Source organism: Eutrigla gurnardus (genome assembly GCF_963514095.1).
Source record: "Eutrigla gurnardus genome assembly, chromosome: 5".
Classification (NCBI taxonomy): Eukaryota; Metazoa; Chordata; class Actinopteri; order Perciformes; family Triglidae; genus Eutrigla; species Eutrigla gurnardus.
In genome coordinates, this window is record NC_139919.1 from 17,883,021 (window position 1) to 17,910,955 (window position 27,935).

Genomic DNA, 27,935 nt, shown 5'->3' on the forward strand with positions numbered 1-27,935 from the left:
ATATTACGATCCGTGTTCTTTACGGAGCTGATACGCGCAACACTTTATGTACAATATGTGGTCAAGCAGCAACCATATCTTGACATTAGCAAGCTGTCACTTTGTTTGCACCCAATGTATCAAGCTCCTTTTTTAAAATCAGTTTTTAGGTCAATTTGTGAAGTTATGGCGATCTGAAAAGATACCTGAAAACAATATGAACCCAGAAGCAGCTAGTATCGATCCCTTACAGCCTCTCTTGTGTCTCAGGCAATCACGTTATTTCATAATCAAAATGACTCCAAGTATAAAACACAAAAGGTATTAATCTTAGGAGAAGAAACAGGTCTGTGCATGTGTGTCAGTTGCCTCCCACTGCCCAACTGATTCCTTTCTTGCAGACATATTTGAAAAGCGTCCCAACTCTGCTGTTGTTTTGGCTGCTGTGTAGTAGCAATTTGATGAATGACTTGACTGGATCAGCTAAATTCTCCCATTTGTATACAGTTCGCACACCTCCCACGTGCATTAGCCATGTACAGGAGGCTACTGTATAGAATAAAGTTGCCGTGAAAGAAAAAAAAGTAAAAAATACAAACTCCCTAAAACATAATAACCAACATGCTAATCCCGAAGTGTTTCTAAAAGCAGTGCCACTGCGCTGCTGTGTAATGTAGCTGCTTCTTCACATGCCCATCCCTGATGTGTTTACATTCATACCAATACCAACATGTCACAGCACAGGTATCTTGGCAGCAGCGAGAGCAAGAGAGGACATCATACCAGAAAAATACCAGCAGCAGCAGCAGCACACTCTCAACCAAACTTGAATAAAAACAAAGATGACAGTCCTGTTTCTTTCTTAACGATAAACCACATACCCCCGATAGCAGTCATCAGATTATGTAACTTCCCACAACAGCTCATTTTCTTAAAGGGAGAAATTCCAGTCTAAATTTATATTCTGTATGGATTACTTCCCACACCAGCCTTGCAGCATGCTACTAGGTACATGTTCAGGTGGAGCACTGAAATCTCAGGACTCCAAGTCTGAGTCAAGGGTGGGAACGGGGGACCCGGCTGTTGCAGAAGAGGCTGCATACCAAACAGGTCTGGACACAAGCAGGCTGATGTGTCCACCCATAGTCAGGCATGCGGCACTACGCCTAGAGAGGGAATACAATCAAACGGAGCAGAAATAATCTTTCCTTTCTCCCTGTCTTGTCATACACTTTGGGGTCAAGTCCACTAAGGTATACTTGGACATCGCTTATTTGCTTTTTTTCCCCCAAAGATTTAGATGAGAAAGTCTATAGCACTCTCATATCTGCAAATATGAAGCTAGAGCCAGCAGCTGGTTGGCATAGCTTAGCATAAAGACTGAAAACACTAGCCTGGCTCTGTCCAAAGGTAACAAAATGCACACGAGCATACAGTTAACCCCAACCCTTCCTTTAAAACTGCCACTTGCTGATTTTACATTTGTTTTTTGTGGGAAGTAAACTAACAAGATACCATAATGTATTATCCAGTGAGCTTTAAAAAGGTGCTGGTAGGTGGATTTTGCTCTCATTGGGCAGAGCCAGGTCAGCGGTTTCCCCTGTTTTTCCAGACTTTAAATGCTAAGCTAAGCTAACAGGCTGCTGCCTGCGTGTATGTGTCTCATCTACCTCTGCAAGAAAGCAAAGCAAGCTGAAATATTCCTTTAAATACACGATCGCTTCGGTCAGCTCAGAGGATGTAACACTACAACCTATATTCAAATCAATTACTTATGATTTGTGGGAAAGGTTAAAACACTATGAAAGATACTAATTTGCAGCTTTGGCAAAGCTGGTTTTCAAGATTCCCACAGATCAAACTCCAGTTTAGCAGCTAATAACGACTAAATCAGCTCTTCTCATCTGATCCCCGTAAAGCCTCGCAGATAGGACCACTCACACTGAGACAGCTTAGCCCCTTCAAGAGAGCTTATCTGATTTCACACAATTGGATACTGGGTCAGTGGTATTAGGAATCTCTGGCCAATGTTTCTCATCTTGAAGCCTGTAAAAGTCTACGCCTTTCCTGGATCTCAGGAAAGAAGGACTGAGTCATGATGTCAGACGCATACTTCAAATAGGGACAAAAATTGTTAAGTCATGTGACCGAACTAAACTACATGAGGTCATGGTGAACGTTTGGATTGCATGCTGCAGGTCTTACGTCATTACTTGCAGATCAGTTCAGTTGATCTTGACATTTTTTCCGTAACTATGTCTGAACTGTTATGAATTTACTGAACTAATCACAAGCATCATTTCATGAATGATTGCAAGCCACTTTTCATTGCTGCAAACATCAGTTAAAGGTTGGTTTCACCTCTTTGAAGAAGCATCTGAGCCTGTGCAGGAAGCAGAAGGACAGTCTGGTCAATATTTGAGAAGGCGATATGAAATACACTCATTTATGATAGTCAGGCGCTGGGGTGCAGGAGATGAGGACAATAAAGTACCTGGCTGAAGCCACAGACGTGCTCAATCTGGTCATTTAAGAAAATATTTACATGATGTTATTGTTTGACCATATTTTGGATCTAATAATTACATGTGGGAAGTAGAGGAAGATAAGAGTTTAATACAATTAATGTCTCTAACTCTTATTACTTTTCCAGGGGGATATAAACATTAATGACTCACAAACGCAGTAACCATTGCTTCAATCCTACTTTGAATAAAGAGGCTTGACAATCAGTCTCCCGAGGGGCTGGGGTTATGTTGTTCTGACGAGAATCACAATGCAAAAACGCAAAGGTAAACAAGGAGTGGCTGTTGCTTAGGAACAAGCAGAGGGAGAGGGATTGTAAAAAAGGCTCTGTGGTACAAGAAGGAGGGAGAAGGTGGCCTCACTCAGCTCAGCAAAGGCCTGGTGTGTTTACAAGGACACGTGTTGAAAACGAAGCCTGACGAGCGTAAACAGGCAACTGAAAGGATTTTCAAACTGATAACGATATTGTGACTCTCTGAGAAACTGGAAGATGGTGTTATTTAATCACCACTAGTGTCTCAGAAACTTAATGTGAGATACTTTTAGTGATGTGATGTGAACCAGCACTATTGACAGTTAGCTTAGCATAAAGACTAGGAACAGAGTGACACAGCTCTGTCTAGAGTTTAAACACAAACAATTCTCCCTAATAAACATTTAATATATTGTTTATGGAATTTGTATGCTAGCTAGCCAAGAAGTAGTGCTACAAATTTCTGTACACACACACACACACACACACGATTCACACACCTTTTGTGCAAATGTTAATTAGTGAACCCTGGAGGGATTTGCTTGATAGGCAGATTTCTGAAGGAATGTCAAAATCTGTAATGTCCTCTGCAGCTCTGAGTGTGTGCACTCAGGATGGGACGATGTCAGATTGTATTCCAATGAGTTGATCGTGGTGAATTTTCATTATCAAAATAATAAATGTCATCTTGAGTGACTTAAATAGCTGTCAGGTAATAATTACAGTCCGGTTTACAAAACACAGGAAGTAAAATGTGACAAAATAAACAGTTTTTATGCACATGTTGCCTTTTTTAAAATTTCTTTATCATTTATTTATGCAGGGAGAATTATGATATGTTTGACATATCACATGTTTTGACATGTTTTATCACACCTGTGGTTCGGCCCATTTTCCGCTTCTCCACCCATTGTGTCCACATCAACCACATGCCGTCATGCATGTCTTTTCACAAGAAGTGCAACTTAATGCTTCTGAATGTGGCTCTTTGAGGCTCAATTTAAGCTAAATTAAATGCATGAGATTCTGCCACAGGCCTTTTCTTTTCATTTCTGTTGATTGAGCATTTCATGAACACACAGGTGACAGAACACCTTTAAATTACATTTAAATAATATGAAAGCAAAGCATTAAGTGAACGGAGGAGATATTTTAAGAAAAAATAAATAAATGAAGCACTAAACTTATACTCTCCATAACGAAGACCTTTCCACTCAGAAGTCAAGCTGATCAATTGAGTGCTGGAGCATTATGGATAAGGCCTGTTTTCCATATAACAGCCTGCTGCTGAGGCTTCCAGACCCAGACACCACTGCAGCTGGGTGTCTGGGTCCAAAGCCTCCGAAAACCATGTGGGGAATCAATTTCCCTCCGTGCCTGGGTCAGAATGCCTCTTTGTACCAAGAGATATTGCATTAAAGGCAACATGATGTTTAAATTAGCATGAGGGAGCGCGAGGGACTTGGCAAGAGACACCAGCAAATTGTATTTCCCTGAAGATGTCAGTTTTAATGTTCAAATGTTCATCTAGCCACATAATTAACTAAAAAAACACTGCAATGTGAATGTGTTTCAGGTCACTGCATTATGTAGTGTAGTGCTAGCAATTTACAGCATCAGCTAGCGGTATCATATAGTTACAAATAACCATGTTTCAAACTAAGATAGCCATGTAACAGAAATTGTTATGAGGTTGCTTTTATCTGGTATAAAATAAACCTGCCTCCATCCACGCAAGCACTATGACAGATGTTCACAGTAAGCAGGTCACTAGAGAAAATAGTTGAGTATATTAAGAAACTTTAAGGATGGTTACATGGACTGCATGCTATTAAAACGACAAGGCATTTCCAAAAATACAATCTGAAATCAGATCAGCCTATGTAGCGGACTGTCTCGTTGTACATAATTCATGATAAGCGTATCTTTCATTGTTTCTAACTGCTGGCCTCGTCATCACCTCAGCCTTTTATTTAGAAATGTTTGGGAAGCACTTTGCATGATCCATCCAGTCCAATCAGGGGTATAGCTGAGAAGTACTTCGATCCTTTAGTTTAGTAAAAATATTATATCCACATTAAATACTTCATTACAAGTAATTTTGTTCAAAAATACTATATTCATTAGGCAGTAGAATAATGTGATGATTTGTTTTTTTATGTAAACTAGTAACTATAGCTGTGAAGAGAGCAAAGTACAACATTCCTTCTGAATTGTTGTAGAAACATAAAGAAACTTAAGTTGTAAATACGACTAAAAGTACTTAAATTAAGTATAGTAGTTCAGTTAATGTACTCAGTTGCTCTCCAACACTCAACCACTTTTCCTAGCAGAGAGTCCGTGCCCTGACCGGCATGGTACATTGCATAACCAGGAGTATTATCAAAAGGTGCGACCTGATATTCCACATATTCTCTCGGTCTTCCTGCCAGGTGGCTGTTATGAGTCTCATACAAGTAGGGGCTGGGAGCTCGTGTCTTTCACGGGTGATCCGATAAGTACCATGATACAGGGGTTAAGACTCAACATATTGTGATATGTAAGCAAGGTAATAGATGACAATTCAAAATGTTATAGTAAGAACACACCTCCACATGCATTAAATATGAGTGAAGAGAAGTTTACTTTTTTAACCAATCTGAATCTCCATTTGCATTTATCACAGTCCCTGTAACATCATAGCACTACTTTTATGCAATCTGAGCATGTGCCACGAACCTTTACATGGAAACTATTAATTCAAAATCAATACTGCTTATTAGAATCAACATAGAACATAATATACTCAAGTGCATGTGTGACACCCCCACTTTCTATTGGATTTAAGGTGGTTTTAACGTGATAAATTAGCGTGAAAGGTTGCGAATGTCTCTTCATCAAGAGCATCGAAAAGTAACCGATGCTTAAGATGAAGATTAATGAATAGAAAGCGAGCGAGGAGGACAGCGTGTGGAAGTTTTCTTTTGTTAAAGAATGTCTCGCTGTCAACAGTGTGAAACTTTTTAGGTACATCGAGTGCATTCAAAGTCTCGTGACGTCATGAAACATCACTACAAAAAAATGTAAATCTCTGCAAGACTGAAGCAGAACATTGAATATTTTGGATGGTAAAGGGTGTGTTGTTCTGCCAGTCCCAGCATGCTCGGAGTATGAAACCCTTGCAACACCGGGAGACTTGCTCAATCGATTTCACTTTATTTATCAAGGGTGGGTTTCCTGAGTGTACCCACAACACCACAAGTGGCTTCGAGCTGCTGATCGTCGCTATGCCTGGAGCACCTTGAAACGCAGTGTGTGCCTTGCTCAGTGGCTCCTTGACAGTAGCCATTAGGGCAGAGGATGCTGTTACACATTAACTTTCCCCACCCAGTTTTTTCCAGCCCACTTCTTCAACCTTTAAGCCTCCATCCACTCCAGAAAAAGAAAGTGCCATGGAAATTAAGACAGCATAGAATACATGGATAAACCTTCATGGAAACATGATGCAGATCAATCCTTGAGCTATATAAAAACAGCCAAACAAACCATCAAAAGAGGACAGGAGCTCTGACATTGCGTTCTCATTTTAACATTTTCCAGGCTGGGTTATTCAAAGATGTGGGTAAAACGACATGTGTATCAACTAGTTTTCACTATGATTCCACTGGTTTTCCCCTTAATAAATGCGGGATAATAATGTGACAATCTAAAACATTCAATTAAAGATGATCATGAAAAATTGTCTCAGAGTCTTCAAGGATTTCTCTACTTGTTTCCCACATTAAGACCAAACAGGGTGAGTTTAAGCTTGTTTATGCCACTTACATTCAATAAGAACAATATTTAGCCCGTACCAATTCTTACACTTGTATTATTGCTGCCAGCAGATATGATTATGCATAAGAAATACTTTTGATCCCTTTTGTGATAGAGAACAGTTTTCACCTGGCCACATGAAACTGAAGCTCTATTCATGTCAAGGCATTGCAAACACTTTGTACCTGACCATACAAAGTTGGCTCTGTGCTTCTATTCCAAGCATGTGTCTGTAATATGAAATGGAATAAATCCTCCACTTTTACATATCTCGGCATGCTGGGACTGTAGTAATAAACACCACACCGCCTCCTCTTCTCGTCATGCCCTCCTCTTGCAACGCCTCCGTCATCTTGCCCAAGCCTAATGATCTAATTACAGGCTAAGACACGTTAACTTTGTATTGAAAGAGGAGCCTACCTGACACGACCGTCCAGCCCCCTCTGTCTCTTCATCAGCCTCTATGTATTCTGAATAAGCAGGCACACACAAAGCCTGGCTAAACAGCACCTACTGCATGAGTTCATCCTGAGGCACGAGGGCCTCATTTACAATCCAAATGAGGGTGGGCACCGAGTATACGAAGAGTTGGTCGAATGCAAACTCACCTGCTCAATACAACAGAGCTATTCAGTCACTGGGTCATGTGCTGCTGCTACAGCAGATGTTGAATACAAATAGAGCGCCACACCATAGGATACAAATCTAATAATAGTTCAAGAACTGAGCTATTGAGTTATTTATTTGGTATCTCTATGCTCGGTTCTCAGTCTTGGGCCTCAACGGCATGTTACGTCAGACATTACATCAACAAAATCAATTCTGAATGCCGAACCGATGAAACAATCCCAAGCTTTGGTCTTTTGCATATCGCTACATAAAACGGTTTGACCAAAATTGGATGAAATCTGCACTGGTTCAGGGCTATTCTAGTATACCTACAGTGCTCTGTGTAGTATGTTGCAGCAGCAGTTGAAGACAGGTTCAATAAAAAAAGGGTGGGAAATCTAGATGCTTCTGAAACTGTAGTCGTGTTTACTCAGTGATATAGTATGTGCACAATGTGGTGTGTGGTCCAAAAAACTGCAAAGTAAATTTCTAGTGAAACAGGAAGTGTTTTTTTTTTTTTTTTTTATCTCTGCTGCTCTGAGCAACTTTCAGAAACAGATTCTCAATAACATTAAGAGTAATTTAACTGGCTGATGGGAGGGAAAATGTCTTTAGGGAAGGTCAACTAATATGGGCATAAAAGAGGAAGCAACATACTGTGGGACCAAACTTCTCTCTGAATTGAACTGAAGACCTTGTGGGCCTCCACTTTACAAGATAAGCAGCATTCTGTTCTGATGATCTGAAGATTTTAAAAGAATGAAGCACCACATGACTGGCTCCACGCACCAGAACAGTCCACCAGACTGTGGAGAGCAGTTTTGATGCCAACTGATGATGCCATTTAACATTTTAAATCAAGACTATGTTCAACTTTGGAATGCAATCACGGCTCAAAATCCACATCAACATCATCGACGTGATGTGTAATTACAGATTACTACACCATGAAAAATACATGTGGGCTTGGTCAAGAAGCTTGCAAAACACTGTTCCCGCCCTTGCTTCAGCACACCATATAAGGTAACACTTCATAAAAGAAAGGCAACAATCAGACATATCAGAAAAGGATCATTGGTGTATGTTGTTGAAATGACAAACACAGAAACTCAAACCTATTGCTTTGCTCTCACGCCTTGTCAAGCCGTTGGAAGTGTCAACCGAGTTTGAGGAAACCTGTTTGATGTGTGCAACCCAACAAACAAGCTTTATAAAGACAACTCACTGTACTAGTACCGCTGTTTACTTGAAAGAAACAATTATAAAGAAGACGGCTTGGCAAACATTACACGAGGGAAAGAACATGTGCCTAAATATCAATTTAACTTGCATGACTTGTTAAAGTTAAAAAAAAAAAACGTAATATTTCAAGTGTGTGAATTAAAATGCTACAATAAAGCAACACATGATGATGAGGTCTGTTTGTCCACTCACAAATACAACTCCGTAACATGCTAATACAGAAACCTTGATCGAAACTTCTTCAACGTAACATTACCCATTTAAAGCCATGGGTTTCTACTACTAGAACCAACAAAACAGTGTGAAGAGGAGCAGAACTGTTCATCACTAACCTCAAAGGCTCTGGATTCGGGTGACAATGTCCATAATAGCAACCGAACAAGTGTCGATTACAATAGCCAATGAAAATCGAGAGAAAAATGGACAACAAAAGGTGAAAAAGGGGAATAATCCAAGGTGCGTTGAGAGGGGAACAAAGCTGTCTGAAGGTGTGGACCACTGGAAAGCCTCACACCTCTTTCCCACAGTGACAAAACAAAACTGGAGGGAGCGAAGAAAAAAAAAAAGACAATGCAATGGCTGCTGTATGAAGCAGAAAAAGGAGAAGTGTAGAGAAGCAACTTGTCCTCTCCCTATGAGTCACGCAGCACCGTCGCCATTGGTAGGGGAGCCCTGAGGCACGGTGCTTTCACCTGGCCAATCAGCGACGAGGAACAGTCCTAGATGCAAATCCTTTCAGGTGAGCTCGACGTGTGGCGGAGATTGGACGGTGCTGGCAGCGGGGGAGGGGAGAGCCGAGCACTGAGGTCCAACCAGAGGGCCACACCTCAAACAGCGTGAAAGACGATAGACGGGTTCCTCCTGCAGAGGCGGAGGAGTGCTGGAGGTGCAGGTAAACAGTTGGAAAGCTATGCACTTCATCTAGACTTTGACCATACAATATGGGCCAGGCACGGTGATTAAAATCTACATGGCATCTCAGAAGTAAAGTTCACATCTCTCCGAGTCCCATTAAAACATTTACAATGAATTGTGAGGCTAATAGCCATGTCAGTGAACCAGTTAAGCTGCTGACTTGTGGGGGAGTTTTGCTCCCTGCACTCGAAAGCCCCATAAAGCAACGTCTACCAGTGGGAGCTGCAAAGAAATCAAACTGTGAAGTCGACTGCATTTAGGTATGAGCAAGTGGACCTCAGAGGACCAAAATAAAAATCCTCTCTTCCTCCCGTTCAAGATTCATTGATCATGATCACGGGAAAGCTTATGTCGGGAACAATCATCACATTTAAGAGCACTAAACATGTGTGTACCTCAAATTTTATATTCAAGATGATTTATGTTGTTAAAAATAAACAGAAAATGTCACAGCTAAGCTGCAGTTGGTGACGTGGATGGTTTTTACTGACAAGTGTCTGTACACAAATATAACTGAGACTTCATAGGAACCTTTATCAGAAGTGACACACACAGGAAGTGGTGGTCTGTGGCGCTGTGTGCTGAGCACTCTGTTTTTTCACACCGTGCATCAATTTATACATGTTTTGCACTGAAAAGCCCCACGCAGCACATTCAACAGTCAAATATGTAAATAAAACCTGGCTGAAATTGGGATTGTTGGGAAAGAACATAAACATAAACAAACACAGGACTTGGAGATTGACATTTAAAAAATCGAACCTCTTAAACTCGGCTGCAAATGCGGCAGGGTCTGTTTGTCGTGGACGCCCAAATCAGCCTCTCAGTCTCCACCGAGTGCTCTCATCATCACATTAATTCTTCCTGGCCTCGATTCAATATAGTTCAGCTCGGAGTAGAAAGCAGCTGTTTGCCTCAGAGCAAATTGATAGCTTCGCTGTGAGGGAAAGTTACAACAAACAAGCTCCATTTATCACCGCCTTTGGAAATACAGTTCACTACACATAAACTCTCTTAGAGCTGCATACATTTAGCACATTCCTGTCATTATTGTGGATGTAATGGATCAACTGTGTGCCACCACGTTATCAACAGGGTACTTTTTTATCTTTAAGATTTTCTGGGTCTTTAATTTAGGAAAGGAAATGTTAAGGAGCTGTACTTTGCAAGAGCTTTAGATTCCTGAAGCACAAATTCAACAAAATCTTTAAAACATTTGAAAAGAAAAGGGGAAACATAAGGGAAAAAAATGTGCAGACAAATCTGTTTAAGCTGATGTTTCGGCATAAACAAACACTGAAACATTGAAATCACTGTTCAAAAGTTGGGACTTGAATAGAGACAGAAATAAAATGGACACACATCTTTGGTTTAAGGTGTTCAGAGAGGCACGTTCATGGTTAATCTAGATTAACTGTAAGGCTTCATAATAATGTGTTATGGGGGGGGGGGGGGGGAACTCACCCAGACAACAAGTCCCATCCGCACCCTCAGGGGAACAGTAATAAAAGTGAAGATGTTTAAATTGCTGGTGCTTCATGACATGTCAAGAGGGATACAATTAAAACCAGCCAACGCTGTGAGAACACAAAAAGCCTGTCACACAGTGCATTGGGTTCTTGCATTATTTCTAGAATGGTGCGTTCAGTGCAGAGACACGTGAGCCGCTGAAAAGACACACCTTCCCTCTGCAACCTCAGAATGAAAAAAACTCTTTACTCTTTTTTTTGTGCCATCTCTGCATACAGAAGCCACTCACCAGACCTAGAGGGTCTCATTTTCTGTGTCCCCATTAAAGGGCAGAGCACGGCAACACTTTGCACCACATAGCTGGTGTGGTTACGGCCTCTGTCAGGGAATTCCCTTGAACACAAAAGTGGGACATAAGATAACTGCATGCTGATGATCTCTCTGCTTGTTTAGCCAAATGGTATTTTGAGTCGCTACACAAATCAGGTCACTCCACAAATGTCTATTTATCTACAATAAATGTGACATAAGCCTGCATGTTTATTTTATGGGACAGGGATTAGAAAACAGACCCTCAAATACAGCATGTTTAGTCCTCACTGCATTTCATGTTTTTGCTCCCAGACTTGATTTATACGACACATTTTCTGTATGCATGCCCTACAAAGTTGTACCTGATGAACCGATCCACTGAGTAAAGAGTTATTTTGGACTCCTGTAGACTCATAAAACCAAACATTTTGGAACAATCCTTGACAGGATGAGATATGGGAGCCTCTGGAGGACGCAGAGAATTTATTTGTGTAGCTTGGAGGTCGTCTGATGGCTGCTGCAGTCGCTCCGACACAGAACAAGGAGGCTGGGGCTCCGAGACGCCAGCTAACAGGACAGCAGTCCACTCCACAAGAGACCCAGAACGAGGTAGTGAGGCAGGATAATTAACCCCACTGTGATGGACAAAGAACTGTTGCAGGAGAAAACCCTCGAAAAACATCAGTCGCCATGATCGTGGTGAAAGATTGAAGGCATTCACGGCGCTATACAAATATCACAGTTATGGTTTTAAGGCGTGCCAGCTAGTTGAGGTCAGATTTTGTTGTTGCAACAATCTAGTTTGTTCAATACGCTCACAGCCGATAGCGCTACGAAAACTTCATCCTTCTCGGACAATGACCATCCCCCGCTGAGCCGGGATCTCACATGATTCATTGTGCTGACTGACGATGACTGGAGAACATCGGACCTGACAAACAGCTGTGTAGGTCTACAGCTAAAAAGGCAATGCCTTCACTGTGCAACATCTCATCCAACGAGTGATTCAGTGGCAGCTCGGAGCTGAGAATGCCAGGCAGGTCACAGCAGATTATATTCAGTGTTGTATTGAATATCATCCACACACTCAATACTCAATGGGATTTTTTTTCTCCAACCAACGAAGTTCAACTATAGAAATACTGAAGCTGAGCAACCATTTTCCCCACCTCTCGGCTTCCTCATACCTAGCATACTACTCTGCATGGTTAGTTGAATAATGCAGTTTGAGATTGTAATCCTTCAGAATGGGAACGTTCTCCCTACAGATAAGACAGGAAGTAGTCACATTAATCAAAAATAATTATCACATTTCCACTGCTCTAATGCTGTTGAACTGCTACTGGTCATAGCTTAAGTATTTATGCTCAGTTAGTCTAAAATAAAAGAACAAAAAAAAACAACCTTAATTTGTGGACTGCATTTAATGCAGGAAACCAGCTGTAAACAGAACATTGACATATTTCAAGTTGCTAAGGAGAACTGTTAGCAAGCACATGTGGTCGGGAGAAAACCAACATTAGCATTCATTTGGAGTCGTGTTTCTGGCCATTTGATGAATGTAAGTACAATATTTTATCTTGTTTTGCTCTCCAGATAAAAATATCTGGCTCTAGGCAGTGGCTGCTGCTGAATGCTCCAGTACGTCCATCAGCTAGTCACTAACTGCATCTGTCTGCTGTTTGGTGCTGCCTGCTGCATCTGGAAACGGTACTGATGAGAGAACTGAAACTGAAAAAAACCCCAGTAAATCTATATATGAGCTGAGAGGAACTGCAGGTTCAGGTTGTCAGTATCTTTGTTAAAAATACCGATTACAGCAGCTTTAACAATACATTTTAAACATGTGGGGGATTTATATGTATATACATATACATACATATATACATATATACACACACACGTCTGGTGGGTTGACCAATCAACCAAACAGGTGGTATAATTCTCTCAGTTTATACTGCAACATAAAGGAGCTGAACAGAGAAGCAGGGGCTAGCTGTTGTAGCTGCATTATACTGCAGCTGAATCCACACATACAGACTGTGACTCTTTAAATATTAAAATACAGAGAGCAGGCCAACAATCCAGAGCGTCCACATCACACCTCTGTGGTCTGTAACAGTTACCTGTAGTCAGATTTGGCAGAAAGCATTCATTGCTACACAACGTCACCGAACCACATAACTGCTGTTTCTCATACAGACATCTTATCATAAACAATCACTGAGGTTTCGAAAAGCCCATCTGTGTCACACCAGCTAATTCAGGGCTGAGAGCAAGCCCGCTCCTGTGAGCTCCAGCAGCCAGCAGCTTTTAACTTGAGCGCTCTAGTTTATCTCAAGCTCATTATTAATAAAATGCCATGAGACCCTAAGAGCATATTGCTCTGTCACTCAGGGCCTAGATTATAATACCCATTGGCTGCAGGCGGTTAAATAATTCAACAAGCCTGAGGACTGCCTGTCCTTCTGCCTGAAATTAACCCAAAAGGGGTGGAAAAAACTGACAGTGAAGACAGACAACCGCCTCTCAGCAGATATGACGAGCCGTCGGAGCTCACTGCACATTCTGTCTTCGCGTTTATTAGTCACATTTGTTGAAAGGGTTTGTTGAAAGTTGACTGAGGAAAGATCCTTTGGCTTCTTCGAGCAAAGCTCACTCTTTGAATCGGAGCCCCACTGGCTGAGCTGACTCATGAAAGGTCTCCGTGAACCACTCATTGCTACCTCATTAGTTACCGAGAGACATGAAAAATGACAGGGTGAAATATCATTATGCGCCAAAGTTGCAGGCTAAGCCCGTTTCTATTTTTGTCGGGGGCTGCTTTGTGCAGTCGAACTACAGTAAGCCATCGCTCCTTAATGTGATTACACATACATAATGATACAGCTTACTACACTGTGTGCTTACATCAACCTCAGCGGGCACCGTAAAAAAATATCTAAGTAATGTGGTTAACTAATCTCATGATGTCAACATGCTGCCAGAGTGGACATGTTATACTCTGCCTTCATCCACCAGTAAGTCTGCCTTGCAGACAAAGTCATAAATTGGAGCTAAGGGTTTCTTCCTTTCCCTGATATCAGCAGGATTTCAGCAATAGTCTGACATTTTGGGGAATACACTTACTCTCTTACTCATCAATCTTCTCATCTAACTCTGCAACAACGGAAATAGGCATAAATCCCAAATTCTCTACTACTTCTACAAGTTAAACTGTAATGCTTGTATTCTAACAAAGTATATTCTCACTTCATTTTCACCATAAAGTATTTTGTTATTGCCCCCAAAATTGTAATTTCCACATTTTGATAAAAAAAAAAAACGTTTACACCTGCATTTATATCACAACTACATACTTAAAACATAAAGTCAAGATGTCCTCCGAATATTACATCACGACAACGCACGGTTACATGGTGAAACTCAGGCACGATGACTCGTCCAAGTCACATGCTTTTGTGAGACCTGCAGCATGAGGGCAGAATGAGGTTACAGGTGGAATTTCCCCTGTCTCTCCTTTCTCCCTGACGTCAGGTCCAGCGGCTGCAGTTTACTGCCGCTGCTGCCTAGCGATCAAACATGTCCGACAAGGTGATATTCAGGTGTCAAAAGCCTGCGGTCGTGAAACAGTGGCGCACAATTAAGGAACTTTGCACACAGCAGTTCCCCTGCAAGACCTTAACAGAAATCACACCAACATACGGGTTTTTTTTTTTTTTAAGAAAAAGGAAGTTCAACAGTTTTGTTTCTCTTTTCGCGAGTCGGTTCCTGCATTTCTGCAAGTCATTTGAGGTGTCAGCCATCTCGTATGGTTGTTTGTTTAGTCGAAGCATATGAACATTGCCATCTTGTGGTTATTTCTAAGGTACCAAATTACAAAAAAGTCATTACGTAAAGATGGTGGCTTCAGAAAGTGTTTTACATTCGTTTTAAACTCGCAGGAGTTAGCAAGCAAGTAAACTTTATTTGTATGCTCATGCGTGGACACTAGACATTAACTCTGGGTTAAACAATGTCATAATAGTTACTGGATACTCAGACATCTCTGAAGACTGTTAAAGGGCGGGAAACCTGTTTTTACAGATTACCACATGTGCCAAGTTGCAAAAGACACTTGCAAGGCTACTCGGAAAGCTTTTGTGAAACTGGAGTGCTGTTTTCTAAATAGGATAAAAGCTCAGATCTTCTTTTTGTGGAGTGAAATCAATATCCAACAGCCCATTAAGGCAGGCGTGCATGTCTTGGCCAAGGAGAATAAGTGTCTCATGTCTGAGAAGCTCCTGAGCGGAGAACAGCACAGGACAGCTCTCCATTATTGCCCTCGGTCAGACTGCTGATGGTGACATCACCGTCACGGGATCAGAAGGCTACCGGGAACTGCTTTAGCCACACACACGCACACACACACACACACACACACACACACACACACACACACACACACACACACACACACACACACACACACACACACACACACACACACACACACACACACACACACACACACACACACACACACACCTTATCGCTCACAGCCTGAACAGCAGAGAGGACAGGGTGGGTAAAGGGTGGGTAAATGTGCGGTCAGGAGCATGGCAGGATGTTTCTAAAACAAGGGCACATGCTTGAAACAAACAAGTCGGCTCCAAACTGTAGTATATTTGGAAAGTCTTGCTCCGGATAATTGCTTTCAGTGGATTGAAGTTTCCAATTATCCACAAGCCTCTGCCAGTGTTCCCACCATAGGAAGATCGTAGGGGAGGGGAGAGAGGGTGGGTGGGTAAGGAGTTGGTGGGTCCAGCTGGTCCTGTCTCTAGCGGCACTGACAAGCTCAGACCTCATAACTCTTCCCCTCTCTCTGCGTCACGGCCGCCTCCTCTGAAGGGAGCAACTGGAGTCAGCCAATCAGACTGTGTTTGTCCGTCCCATGATACAAGCATCTTAACTGAAAAATGTAAACATCTGGCAAACATTTAGACTCGGTTGATCAACTCTACTATAGTAAAAAAAAAACACACACACTTTTGTCAAGAATTTCAGGCAAATATTTGTCAAAAATGGGAAAAGCAGCATTTATGTCCATCCTCCAAGGAAGCTCAAGGAGTATTTGAGACTCCCTCTTGAAAGCAACTCTCTCCCATTTTAATGAATATATTCAGTGAGGCTTCTTCTTTGGAATGGGTGACACACGGTGGAGACAGATTATGGGAAAACATCTGGAAATGGTTTGAAAATGACCATCATAATTTCCCAGAGCCCAAGTTGTCAAATATAAACGGCTTAATTGATGCCAACGACAGTCCATAATAAAAAAGATGACCGGTTTACTGTCATTCGAGACTTGAAGGAAATGCAAAACTCTCATAGTTGTGATTGTTATCTTCTATGTACAAAATAATGATTATAACAGTTGTCACTGTAGCATTGTCTATGTTCCACACATACACACACACCACAGCAGTCACATGCTGGCTGACTGACACAAAGGGGAGTCACAGAAATCTATGGAGTAGTAAGCTGCAGGCCATGTATCCCAGAGGCTAGTACCATCATCATATGAGTTCAGTCATGCTTCTTTAGATGGATAGTAACTTTTTGTGTATTGTTCTAGATTGGCAAAGTGCAATACAAGGCCTAAACTGCTATACAAGTCTACAATTATAACCATTACCTGCTAAAAGTTCTTATTATTTTACATCATGAAAAGCTCCACTGGGATATTAAATATAAATGTAGTACCAACATAACTCCAAGCGGAGCTAGGCCCACAACACAGGTATTTGTAACGACAGGGAGCCAGGAAAGTAAGCAATAAGTATAAAAAAGCATGCTTGACTGTGGACTCACCCTGGTAGGAGTTGTCATCCGCGCAGCATATCCCTTGGCTTTATTAGTGTGTGTCCTTTGTCCTCGTCCAAACACGGCGACGTTAGAAAAACATGACAGTCCGAGAGGCTATAGCTCCATCATCGTATAGTCACCGGTCGGCGTCACCCTCCCGCTGATTCGGCGTGCTTCCTGACACTAGGTAGCAGCTTTCTCCTGCAGGGGCCGATGCGTGGGGAATTCCTAGCAGTCACATTTTCCTGGAAAATGATTGGACCGACACCAAAGTTTTGTCTGACTGTAGCCTGGTAGTAGTAAGACTGGTGGTTTCAAGTGAGCGATATAGCAACTAGCTAAAAAAGTGAATTGCTTAAAAAAAGAAGAAGCAAATAATGATAAACACTGTTATATTCTCAATGTATATTAGTAGGTCATTACTTCGCTGCGTTTTATCCACCGCTGTAACTTACCATACCGACTAAAAAACAAACTGGTATCTAAGCGACAGTTCGGTTAACGTCAATGTTTAACGTTAGTAACCCGTTACGCGGTCACAGGTGTCACTCTACGGGAAATGTTGTCAATAGCTCCACACGGTTTAGTCAAATAAAGTTGCCGGTTATATGCTACAGCTACTGTTGAGTTTTTTTTATTTCCCTCCCTGTACTAGACCAATGTTAGTACTGGGAGATATAAATGGAAACGGGGCATCTTCCGGGAAGGTCCAAGCCCTTGTGAGATGAGAGCAAATGAGGATAACTCCTCAGCGGGCGGGGTCTAAGATAGTGTTCCTTGAAAAAGATGTGTATATTGTGATAACGCAACATTGTAGATTAAACACTCACTCTTTAGTATTAATTATGTGCGGGTATATATTTGGAATGTTCAAAAATACATTAAATAATAATACATGTGTTGGGTTGTAGACAAAACGTACGTTCCCATACCGGGAGTCGAACCCGGGCCGCCTGGGTGAAAACCAGGAATCCTAACCGCTAGACCATATGGGAAAGATATCACTTGCCGACGAAAAGCTCTTACTTGACCTACTATGCACGTCAGTCTGGAGGAAATTTCTGTTTGTGTGACATGTATTATACACTGCTCGAATAAACTAGAACGAAACTATAGTTCCCATGGTAGACGAGTAACATTTAAGGCAATAATGTCGTATATCTTGATATGGGTTGTTGGCCGTATGATTTTCAACATTCGGGGGCTAGGTACCATCTAGTGGTCCTTCACTGTTACTGTAGATTGACTACAGAATCACAAATACATTGTGTTAACAGTCGCTGGTTACACCCAAAGTTAATCGTTGAATATGTATTCAATTAATTGATCATTGTCAGAGAAGGCATGGAAATGATGGGAAACGAAAGGATAAAGCCATAATCTACAGTGTACCGAACAACTAAATATGTGTTCTAAACGAATGACGTAATTGTCTGTGGAAGTACACAAGTGTCGAGACGGGGTCTCTCGTCTGTATTAAAATACTGTAGTTGTATCTAAAACGTACCACAACTGGTTCACACAAGTATATAAGCATACTTAGTAATACCATTTTGAGTGATACTGTTGCAGCGTGCGTTTACATGGCTGTTACAGTTCACCGATTTAGAGCCAGTCGACGTGAATGTCCCCTTTCTAGCGCGTAAGTGGTAGCGCCCTGAGACGAACACAGGCAGCCAAATATTTGACAAACTAGCAGTCGTTGGCTAGTCAGCTAGGAGTTAAAATAATACACCGATTAAAAATACATTTCACTACGCTTAAGTCGCGTAGGTTTATGCCAAGGATTTAGGTTTTCGTGTAAACAGGATGTCAACCCCAGCAAGACGACGTTTAATGAGAGATTTTAAACGGTAAGCGAGAGAAAATAACAGACAAGTGGCTTTAGCTAATGTTAGCAACCAGCGACCAAAGACTAGCTTGTTAGCGTTAGCCTGAACGTCATTCTGAACTACAACAATACCGTGAACTCGTAATATAAGTAGACATATAAACACCGGCGGATTATCATCATGTTTTTCTCTTCGGTTTAGGTGTCTGCTGCTAATTTTGATAAGTGTTAACAAGTATGTGTCTGGTTAGATATCTGGTCCTGTAACGATGATAACGTTACCGGTAACCAGCCAGGAGCAGTAACGTTAACGCAATGTTGTGCAACTTCTGGTCACTGCTCGCTGTCGTAGTTATAGATCGCCTATGTCGTTTTTTCCTGTCCTTTGTAACATAATCATTTGAGTCTTCCCCGAAACTGTTAATTGTTCAGTTCATATACAAATCGTATATATATGTCGGCTCACTGGGCTGTAACTGTTTTCTGAGAATACAGCTCGAGTCATTTACCAGATGGCCCATTCACAGATGGATAACACGTTTGTTTGGATGTACACTGTCAAATATACACTGATCAAGGGAGTTCCTATTCCCGGGCCCTGATAGATCACTATCTTAGTCTGAGGATAAGCAGCCATCTGCCGTGCAGTCACGAAAAACCTGCAGACGCTCAGCAAAGTCCGCCGTGGCACATGGTTTCTTATCTTCAGTATGTTCCAGCTAAATGGCACTGATGGTCACAGACAAGAGGCCAAGACTTAATCCTGGTTGGCCTACAGTCGAACTCAATCTCCACAGTATTTGACAACGTCACTGATAGACTTAACTTTAATCAACATTCATTTGGAACGTGGTTGTTAAGGCCAAGCAGGTAAAGGCGTTGTTCATTTTCACTGAGGGTAGGACAGTGCCCTGCAGACAGCTCTATTTTACTACGACGACATTACAAGAGTATGACTGGTGGCATAATAATGTTTCTTGTATATTGATAGATCTACTTGTAAATTCTGGTGGTCAGCCCTCCTTAAACATACACCCCCCTTCCAATACCAGGCTTAGAGATACAACTTTACCACTTTTTAATAGCATTATTGTTATTGCCAATTGCCATTGAGGTTTTAATACTGTAGTAGTACTGACTTTAACATCCATGTGTTATGTTCTCTTGTATTTTGTGATACCACTGTGCCTTTACATATGTACGTTAGGCTGCAAGAGGATCCTCCAGCAGGAGTTAGTGGGGCACCATCAGAAAATAATATCATGGTATGGAACGCTGTCATTTTTGGGTAAGTTGGCAGTTGGAAACTATGACGCAGCTTTCACTGCTTATGTTTGGACATGAAATAAGTCAGAAAGCTGTAGTTTATGTCAGCAGTATTTCAAATTAGCATGCAACGTTAATTGGAGCTTTTTGTAAGTGATGATCAACAACCTGTTCTTTACCTCTCTTTTAGACCAGAGGGAACACCTTTTGAAGATGGTAAGTCATCTTTACATCCCAATACTGTGTCTTTGCAACCCTGCAATGACATTGATCTAATATTCTTGAGGACCCTATGATTGGACATTGAAAGTTTGTTGATATTGATTGGTATGGCTATTCGTTGATTTTAGATAGTGCCTTGAATGTGTATCAGGTGAGAGTTTGTTCTGCAGGTAAACAACTGATCTGTTTGCCATCTGGAACAGTTTAGATGTTTAACCAATAACATACAGCACTGGACATTGTCAAATTGTCCTAAAAAACATCACTAGTTGTCCAAGAAGACACATCTTTGACTTGAGATAATTCCATCAGTCTTCTTCCTTAACCGTTAATACAACTTTTTTAAGTACAGTTCTGTGTTGCATTTGTTTATCTTTTCTTTTACCTGCACCATGTCACAACAAGAATCAGTTTCTGATCACTAACTTGGTAGCAAAGCTACAAACATGATTTATTCTTGCTTTTGTGTTTCATCAAAATCACTAGAACAACCCGTCAGACCCTGAAACACTGGAACACGCATTTTCTAGTTGGCTGTTTTACTGTAATGCACTATTTTAGTTAATGTTTCCCAATGCATACTGCCTTCACAACATTACTTCTTACTTTCAGGAACCTTCAAACTTACCATTGAATTCACAGAGGAATATCCAAATAAACCTCCAACAGTGCGATTTGTCTCCAAAATGTTTCATCCAAATGGTATGTAGTCAATATATTGCATTAACAATTTAAATTGTTTCACTTATCCTTTATTTTTACCAGATATGCTTTATTATTCTGTATGCTTTTTTGCAGTGTATGCAGATGGCAGCATATGCTTAGATATACTTCAGAATCGTTGGAGTCCAACCTATGATGTCTCTTCAATCTTAACTTCAATACAGGTAACATTCCTTTCTGCAGATAAACAGTGTGCCAGTGTAAATTTGAATTATTTGTAGTTACAAAGATAATTGATATACATCCAATTTTTGTAAACAAGTACAAGTGATTTATACATGTTATGACTGTCATAAAGCTTTGTCTGAAACATTCTTTGTTTTATGTTTAAAGTCTTTACTGGATGAGCCAAACCCAAACAGTCCAGCCAACAGCCAAGCAGCCCAGCTGTACCAGGAAAACAAGCGGGAGTACGAGAAGAGGGTTTCTGCTATCGTTGAACAGAGTTGGCGTGACTGTTGACCCCTGTTATTGTTCGAGTATGAACAGTGTCCGGCCCAGAATCAAGAAAACCACAGATCAAGAAAAGAACTGATCTCGCAGAAATAAAATGACACATCTTAAAATTCCTCTCAGTATATTTGTCCCATAACTGTTGCTAAGTTTGTATGCTGTTGTGTTGTGGCATTCACTCATGCCAAATGCTATTGTTGGGCAATAGCGTATGTTTGTTAAAAGTTAATGTACCTTGTTATATCTGGGTTACTTGCTACATAAAAAGGCAATAGCCAATCTCTGTCACTTTTCTACCCGTTTATGTTTATATGAAGTAAACTGGTTTGATGACACAGTGACAGTTAATTAGACGTGCTTGCTGTGTGGTTTGATGTGTAGATACCAACAGTTCATATTTACAACAACAACAAAAAAGACGTTCATGAGTGTTTCTCCTTGTTTCAGTGGCCTCACTGTTTTTGGTTTCTTTTCGTCTTTTTAAGCCTTTCAGAGGGATTGAAAATGTACTTGGCATGGATGTCCATCCCTCTAACAAGTTGTCAACTCAACAGATGCCTTTGGGGGTCAATTTTCTCTCAACTGTTCTTGTAAAGCCATGCCTTTTGATTTTAAAAGCATTCTGGATATTGGTGAATATACATGCACAAGTTCAACACAGAAACAACATTTAGAAGACTTTCCGGGCACTTAACTTTGTTTCGTACACAGTTTCATAATGCTGACATTTAAAGTCTGTGTGAAAACATTTATATGCTATTTTACAATCTTACAAATCAGCTGACATAATAGGCTGACAATACTGTTTAAAACAGGATGGTGTCTGTTTTGAGATTATAAAACTTTGCACTGGTAACCCATGTAACAAACTGTACATTTTCTTGTAAATAAAATAAATATACATCAGTTGTCTGTCACTTTTTTTTTGTACAAAAATATCCATCTGACAGTTATCAGTTTTAATTTATTTCGTTACAGCTGTGAAAACAAGCAGACAAGTTAATTGTACTTACATTAAACCAACACATCTGACATTTAATAACGGTCACAGCTTACAGAGTCCATGTTAAGATTTTCTGATCATGGATGCAGCTTGTACTTGTAGAATAACCTCCAGGGGTTAAAAGAGCAAACAACATTGCTGGTAGAGATAGATATGTATCACTACATTGAGACTGATATGAAGACCTAACTACAGTTTGATGTTGATGTTTCTCCGGAGTCGAGTGTTGGCAATGTTCAATAAGTCGTGAAAAGCTGGATATTCTGCCAAGTTCCTTAAACTGCCACAAAACAAAAAGTAGATATTGGTGATAAAAACCTCAAGTTGTTTTTTTGTTTTTTTTATTCTTAAAATAACTGGAACATCATGACATGAAAGCACAAAGTACATAAGGTGTGAAACCAATAGACATGGAATGGCAGGAGACAAACAAAAAAGACATTTCACTTATTCTAAAGCTTAAGTACATTTCATGGCAAAGGAATGCAGAAACCACAGGTGATCCCTGAGGGATTCCTTTTTATTAACGTGTTGCAAGTTTGTGACATAAAAGTTTTAAGCACTGCAGTGACAGTCGCTTGAGTCCGATTTGTACTGAAGTCCAAATAGATTTCCGGTGATTATTTTAAATTTTGCGCTACATGCTAATCAGTGAGAGGCCTGAGGTTTTACAAGCTCATAGCGTCCCACCTGTCCCTCCTGTAAAAGCTGACCAATGAGCTGATCTTTGTGTACTTTGCGACTGACGATAAGGAACCGCTGCCTTCCCTGTCCGTATGACTTGCTTCGTAGGCCATATTTCTGAGATATCTGGTGGATCTGCTTGCGTTCATCATTGGTGAGGTCGGTGGAGAACCGAAGATCATCCTGACGGTCTGAGCCGGCATAGTTACGAATGATGTCCTCAATATCACGCTTGCTGAGCTGGTTTCCACTTTTGTCCATGTCCATACCCATACCCAACCCTTCTCTAGAGAACTGTTCCTTCACTCTGATTGGTTCTGCGATGCCTTCCCCGTCTCGGCCCAGACCACCTCCTTTCCAGCCCATCTTGCGGAGCAGCTGGTTTCCGATGTTGTCTTCCTTAATCTCCTGCTTTGTAGCCTCGTCACCACAGCGAGCCAGGATCTGTGATCGGGATATGGCATCGTTGTGACCCTCCTTTCTCAGGTTGGATTTGACCACAGCCTGCGTCTGCCTCAAGGTGGCTAAGGCCTCCTTTGCTGCAATGTGCTTCACGATTTTCTTGGGCCCAATTCCTGCTGCTACATACTGTCCTTCCAAGTAAACCTCACACCTCCAGCGATGATCAGGCAGAACCGTGAACTTGTAATCAGCAGACACTTTATTGAACTGAGCCGTGTCATTAATGATACAGATTGCATTGTCGGAGTTTTCCAAGATGACCAACTCGCTCAGATGCTTCTTTTTACCCACTTGTTGTCCAAAGCGTCCACCAGAATCTGACTGATTATTTCCTCTGGAGTACTGCGATAGCTGCTGCTGCTGCTGTTGTTGATGATGATGTTGATGTTCCTGCTGCTGCTGCTGCTGTTCTCGTTGCGCCTGGTTAATGCGGAGTTTCCTCACTGCGTCTTCAGCCGCTGAATGCTTTGAGCTCTTTTTGGTACCCATTGACTGCGCCACCAGCTCACCCTGCACGAATACACTGCATAGCCAAGCACTGTTATTGGGGAGCAGGTCAAATTTATAGTCTATCTTCATGCGATTAAAAGCCGCAGAATTGTTGAGTATGCAGATGGCGTCATGAGCATTGTCCATAACCACAAACTCTGTCCAGTGCTTCCGTTTGTCAGGCTCGTATTGGCCCTTGGAACTAGGTGTTGGTTTATCCTCTGGGTTTCGGAGTGCAGGTAAAAAGCCTGGGGTTGGGCTGTGCATCTGACATACAACTATGTCATTAACTACTGAATGTCTGTATTTGCGCTGCACCACACGGACCTCGACTGTTTTCAGGAAGAGTTTTACAGCCTGCTCAGAAGCCCGGTCTCTCGCTCCATTTTTACTACCAGAGTATCCGGTAGCAAGATAAACACCCTGGCATCTCAGCTCACAGGCGTAACCATCAGTTGGTACCTTCCTGTTCTTCGGTAGGTCAGACGGAGGAATGTCCTTCAGGTTGACATAAATATACTCAGGATTAGTCTTGCAGGCCTGAATGCTGCGGCTCAACATGAAATTATAGTTTGGTGATTCACTTCCAGTCATGTACATAGGGTCCCTAAATGCAACAGCCAATGCAGATGCCACACTGGAAATCAGCCTTTGCTTCTCATCTAATATTGCCTGAGATATAGGAATAGGCTGTGCTGAAGAGCCCGGCTGAGAAGTGGTGGGACTGCTCCTGCCTGGGCTGTTGTAGACTCTGGTGAATGGCCTGCTTGATGAGGGCCTGTCCTGATGACTGAATCCCAAACCCTGACGTCCCGAATCCCAGCCTCCTGATCTGCTCCCGCCCCCATATCCATTGTATCTTTGTGGTTGAGAATAGGAATCCGAACTTCTAGAGGAGTGGGCTTCATACTTAACCGAGTAGTCCTGCTGTGTTTTTGCCATAAAGTTTGGAGTGGATCCACGTCCTCCATACCCTAACCCACTTGTACTACCTGAAAAAATCTCTCTGTCTCTATCTCTATGGGAACCCCAAGAGTCAGAAGTGTATGATGGCACTCTGTCAAAAGCAGGTCTCAGGGAGGAGCCCTGTGCTCTGCTGGTGCCGCTGTAGTGTTCAGAGTCCCACTGTCTTGCACCGTATGACTCACTCCTCCTGCGATCCTTATCGTTCTCCTTCTCATCAGTGCCAGTTCCTCCGCTGCTTCCACCACTGACAAAGTGTACTGGCTCAAATCGAGGTCTGGAACCAAATTTTGACATAGGCATCTTCCTTATGGGCTCATCTCCTGCAATAAAATGATACAGGTAGAAAGTTAGAAAACCAAAAGTAATGTCTGCTTTGACTTTAATATATAATAATCTCAGATGGGCAAAACGGTGTAAATGTGACAAAAGTCCCATGAAACTGGTTCGTACATGTGATTTAATTCATTTCTTCAAACAGGATGTTGTGCCCAGACTTAATGGTCCAGTTTCTGAAATAGGCAGGTCAAAGATAAGTCTGGTGAACATATGTATTTGTCATATTGTCAACAAATGCCATGAAAAGATCAACAATAAACTGATCCTTCTAACACAGAGACTTGTGTCCACATCTTTACAGAGATCTGGCTCCATTATGGCATCCTGGATTAAGCTATGGGCTGGCTGCAGAACAGCAGGATGGAACGAGAAGCTCCTTGGTGCTCAAACATATGACGTTTTGATGGCCAATGTTTATTTTAATGTTAAGATGCCAGCCATATTATCTGTCCATGGGAATGTTCTTTCGGTTGCTGCCGTTTCTCTTGAATGCATTTTTTTGTTTAAATTGCACTACGAATGCACTACTGTTTTTCTTTTGTTATGTATTTTTTGGTATAGCATCAATTGGCTACACCTGCATTTCGTGGGCAACCACGTATTGCAGAATGACAATAAATGATCCTTTAATCCCTGAAGTATTGTCCATAAAGCCAAAACCTGATGTATCCTATACCTCTGTGCCACAGTTGTTGTCCAAAAACCACTAGAAACACATACATGAGCAACACGGTTGCACTGGGTGACATGTTCGTTCATAACAATGAACATGGGTACTGTAGTTCAGTTATATAGGCGATCCCACATACACCATCCTGCACCTTTGAATACTCTTTAAAGCACAAAATTTGCACCTGAAAGTAGTCCACAACAAATGGAATATTTACTTTGCTAGAAACAGAACAGTTCCCAACTGTTTAAGGAAATTACTCAGCTTTCCCTTAAAATTAGATTTTACATTTGTGGCTTTTAAAAAAATGTTTTACATTTTCAGTGGGAATGAATGAGCTTCGCCTAGGAGCCACAGACAGGCTGGAGAAGTCTGGAATTATGGAGAGACAGACAAAAACATTAGAGGTCTTGGTCTTTGCATGGGATTTGTTGACAACACAGTAAAAACAGAATATTGTCAAACCCTATTGCTGCAACCTGAAACCCCAAGACACACCTCTGACTTGTGTTACTACTGCTATCGTAATATGTTTGGATTGCCACAAAATCAATTAATGGACTTTTTGAATGTCTAAGAGTATTTAAAAAAGGTACGATATAAAATATATTTGGATACAACGTTATAACCATGAAACACAGAGTAGTAAGGAACATGGAAATGGTAAGATTTGAACCCAAATGCAGACTACACAACCCAGATCACCACTCACTGCCATCAGAAGAAATAGGTCTCTTTTTTGCTTCAGAACTAGGACTTGGGTCAAAGGAGGGCATTTCGCCAGTGTCAGTCCCTTCTGCCATCACCAGCACCGTCCAAATCAAATGCAGGCCATACCTGTCATTGAGGCCAAAGATGCGAGTTAGAGATTTCATAATAGGATTAAATACACAGACAAAACACCTGCATGTACAGAATTAATACTCCACGCTGCCTATAGAGGCTCAAAACATTCCCTGGAAAACAAGCATCCCCTGCCGGCAGCTAGCTGCGACTCAAACACAAACTACATACCCGGACAAAACATCACATTGCACAAATATTCAATTAGTAACGATTACGTTAAAGGAGGGAAAAGCAGCTGCATTTTGGACCAAAACAAGGCCCCCGATGGAGTGACGCAGTAGGCCGACAAGAGTTCATCTCTCACAGGCTACACGTTTAAAAAATGTATCATCATTTCAATGTGTGACTAGTTAGCTACGTGATTGCCTACCTTAAGGTGTAGCCTCTGGTCCGATGTTTATCTCTGTGCGTCGGCTGAGTAAGAGGAAGTGCATTTGGTCTTAAATTCACCCAGCCGGTTACTATCGGGCTAGCCTGTATATAGCTAACATGGGCTAACCCCGGTGGTGACTGGTAGCATTAACTAGCTAGCTATTGCTAGCCTCTAGCGTATCCAGCTTCCCTCCAGCAGCAATAACCTGATCCTGTAGTTTGTATCAGATTCAGAAACCGACGTAAGTATTTTACCCTCTAAGTAATATCCGAGACGGGTGGTTGAAAATGCCGCGCAGAACCTCCTGGGAGGTTCAGACACCCATTCAACTAGCTAACTAGCAGAAAGCCTCCATTTTCTGGTCCAGCTACAGTAAAAATCATGGCGTCTGTCACCGCACTGACCCATAATGCTTTGCCAGCGGACAGATCAAGCACATTGGCCTGCTGGCAGTTCACGTCGGAAAAATAATTGGAATTTAAATTAACTATTTATTGACTAATAAAATAACATAAGTCTCCTTTAAAAAAAAATACACAAATATTACCCAACTAATATCATAGCATTGTGCACCTAAACGATCATTTATTTGTGTGAATTATTTATTAATCTCCTTTTTGTGCTCATTGTATTGATTGTTTGATATCACCTATAGGTCTTCTG

At 41.5% G+C, this 27,935-nt stretch overlaps 3 protein-coding genes across 8 annotated transcripts in view; 1 reads left to right on the top strand and 2 right to left on the bottom strand.

The window, feature by feature from the left end:
• elf1 (E74-like ETS transcription factor 1) overlaps positions 1-17,570 on the bottom strand; it is a 35,114-nt gene extending 17,544 nt beyond the window's left edge. The window contains exon 1 of one of the 5 annotated variants that reach the window (XM_084010200.1): positions 16,955-17,570. The gene's annotated coding sequence lies outside the window, so the exon portion shown is untranslated. Of the gene's footprint in view, positions 1-8,736; positions 9,049-16,954 lie in introns of those variants that run through there. The other 4 variants (XM_084010201.1, XM_084010199.1, XM_084010203.1 and 1 more) reach the window with 4 other exon arrangements.
• A 1,037-nt stretch (positions 17,571-18,607) lies between these two features.
• LOC311013420 (ubiquitin-conjugating enzyme E2 A) lies at positions 18,608-21,731 on the top strand. Its single transcript, XM_084009482.1, has 6 exons — positions 18,608-18,801; positions 19,987-20,067; positions 20,236-20,261; positions 20,880-20,969; positions 21,066-21,154; positions 21,324-21,731. The coding sequence occupies exons 1-6, from the start codon at positions 18,758-18,760 to the stop codon at positions 21,450-21,452; spliced, it is 459 nt and encodes a 152-aa protein (XP_083865608.1). The 5' UTR covers positions 18,608-18,757; the 3' UTR covers positions 21,453-21,731.
• nkrf (NFKB repressing factor) lies at positions 21,665-27,650 on the bottom strand. Of its 2 annotated transcripts, XM_084009480.1 has the most exons (3): positions 27,270-27,650; positions 26,766-26,890; positions 21,665-25,367 (listed from the first exon to the last, which is right to left on the bottom strand). In XM_084009480.1, exons 2-3 carry the CDS (start codon positions 26,854-26,856, stop codon positions 23,095-23,097), a joined length of 2,364 nt encoding a protein of 787 aa, XP_083865606.1. In that variant the 5' UTR covers positions 26,857-26,890; positions 27,270-27,650; the 3' UTR covers positions 21,665-23,094. The 2 variants fall into 2 exon arrangements, with proteins under 2 accessions (XP_083865606.1, XP_083865607.1); XM_084009481.1 differs by lacking the exons at positions 26,766-26,890; positions 27,270-27,650 and adding an exon at positions 26,370-26,423.
• Positions 27,651-27,935: the final 285 nt, after the last annotated feature.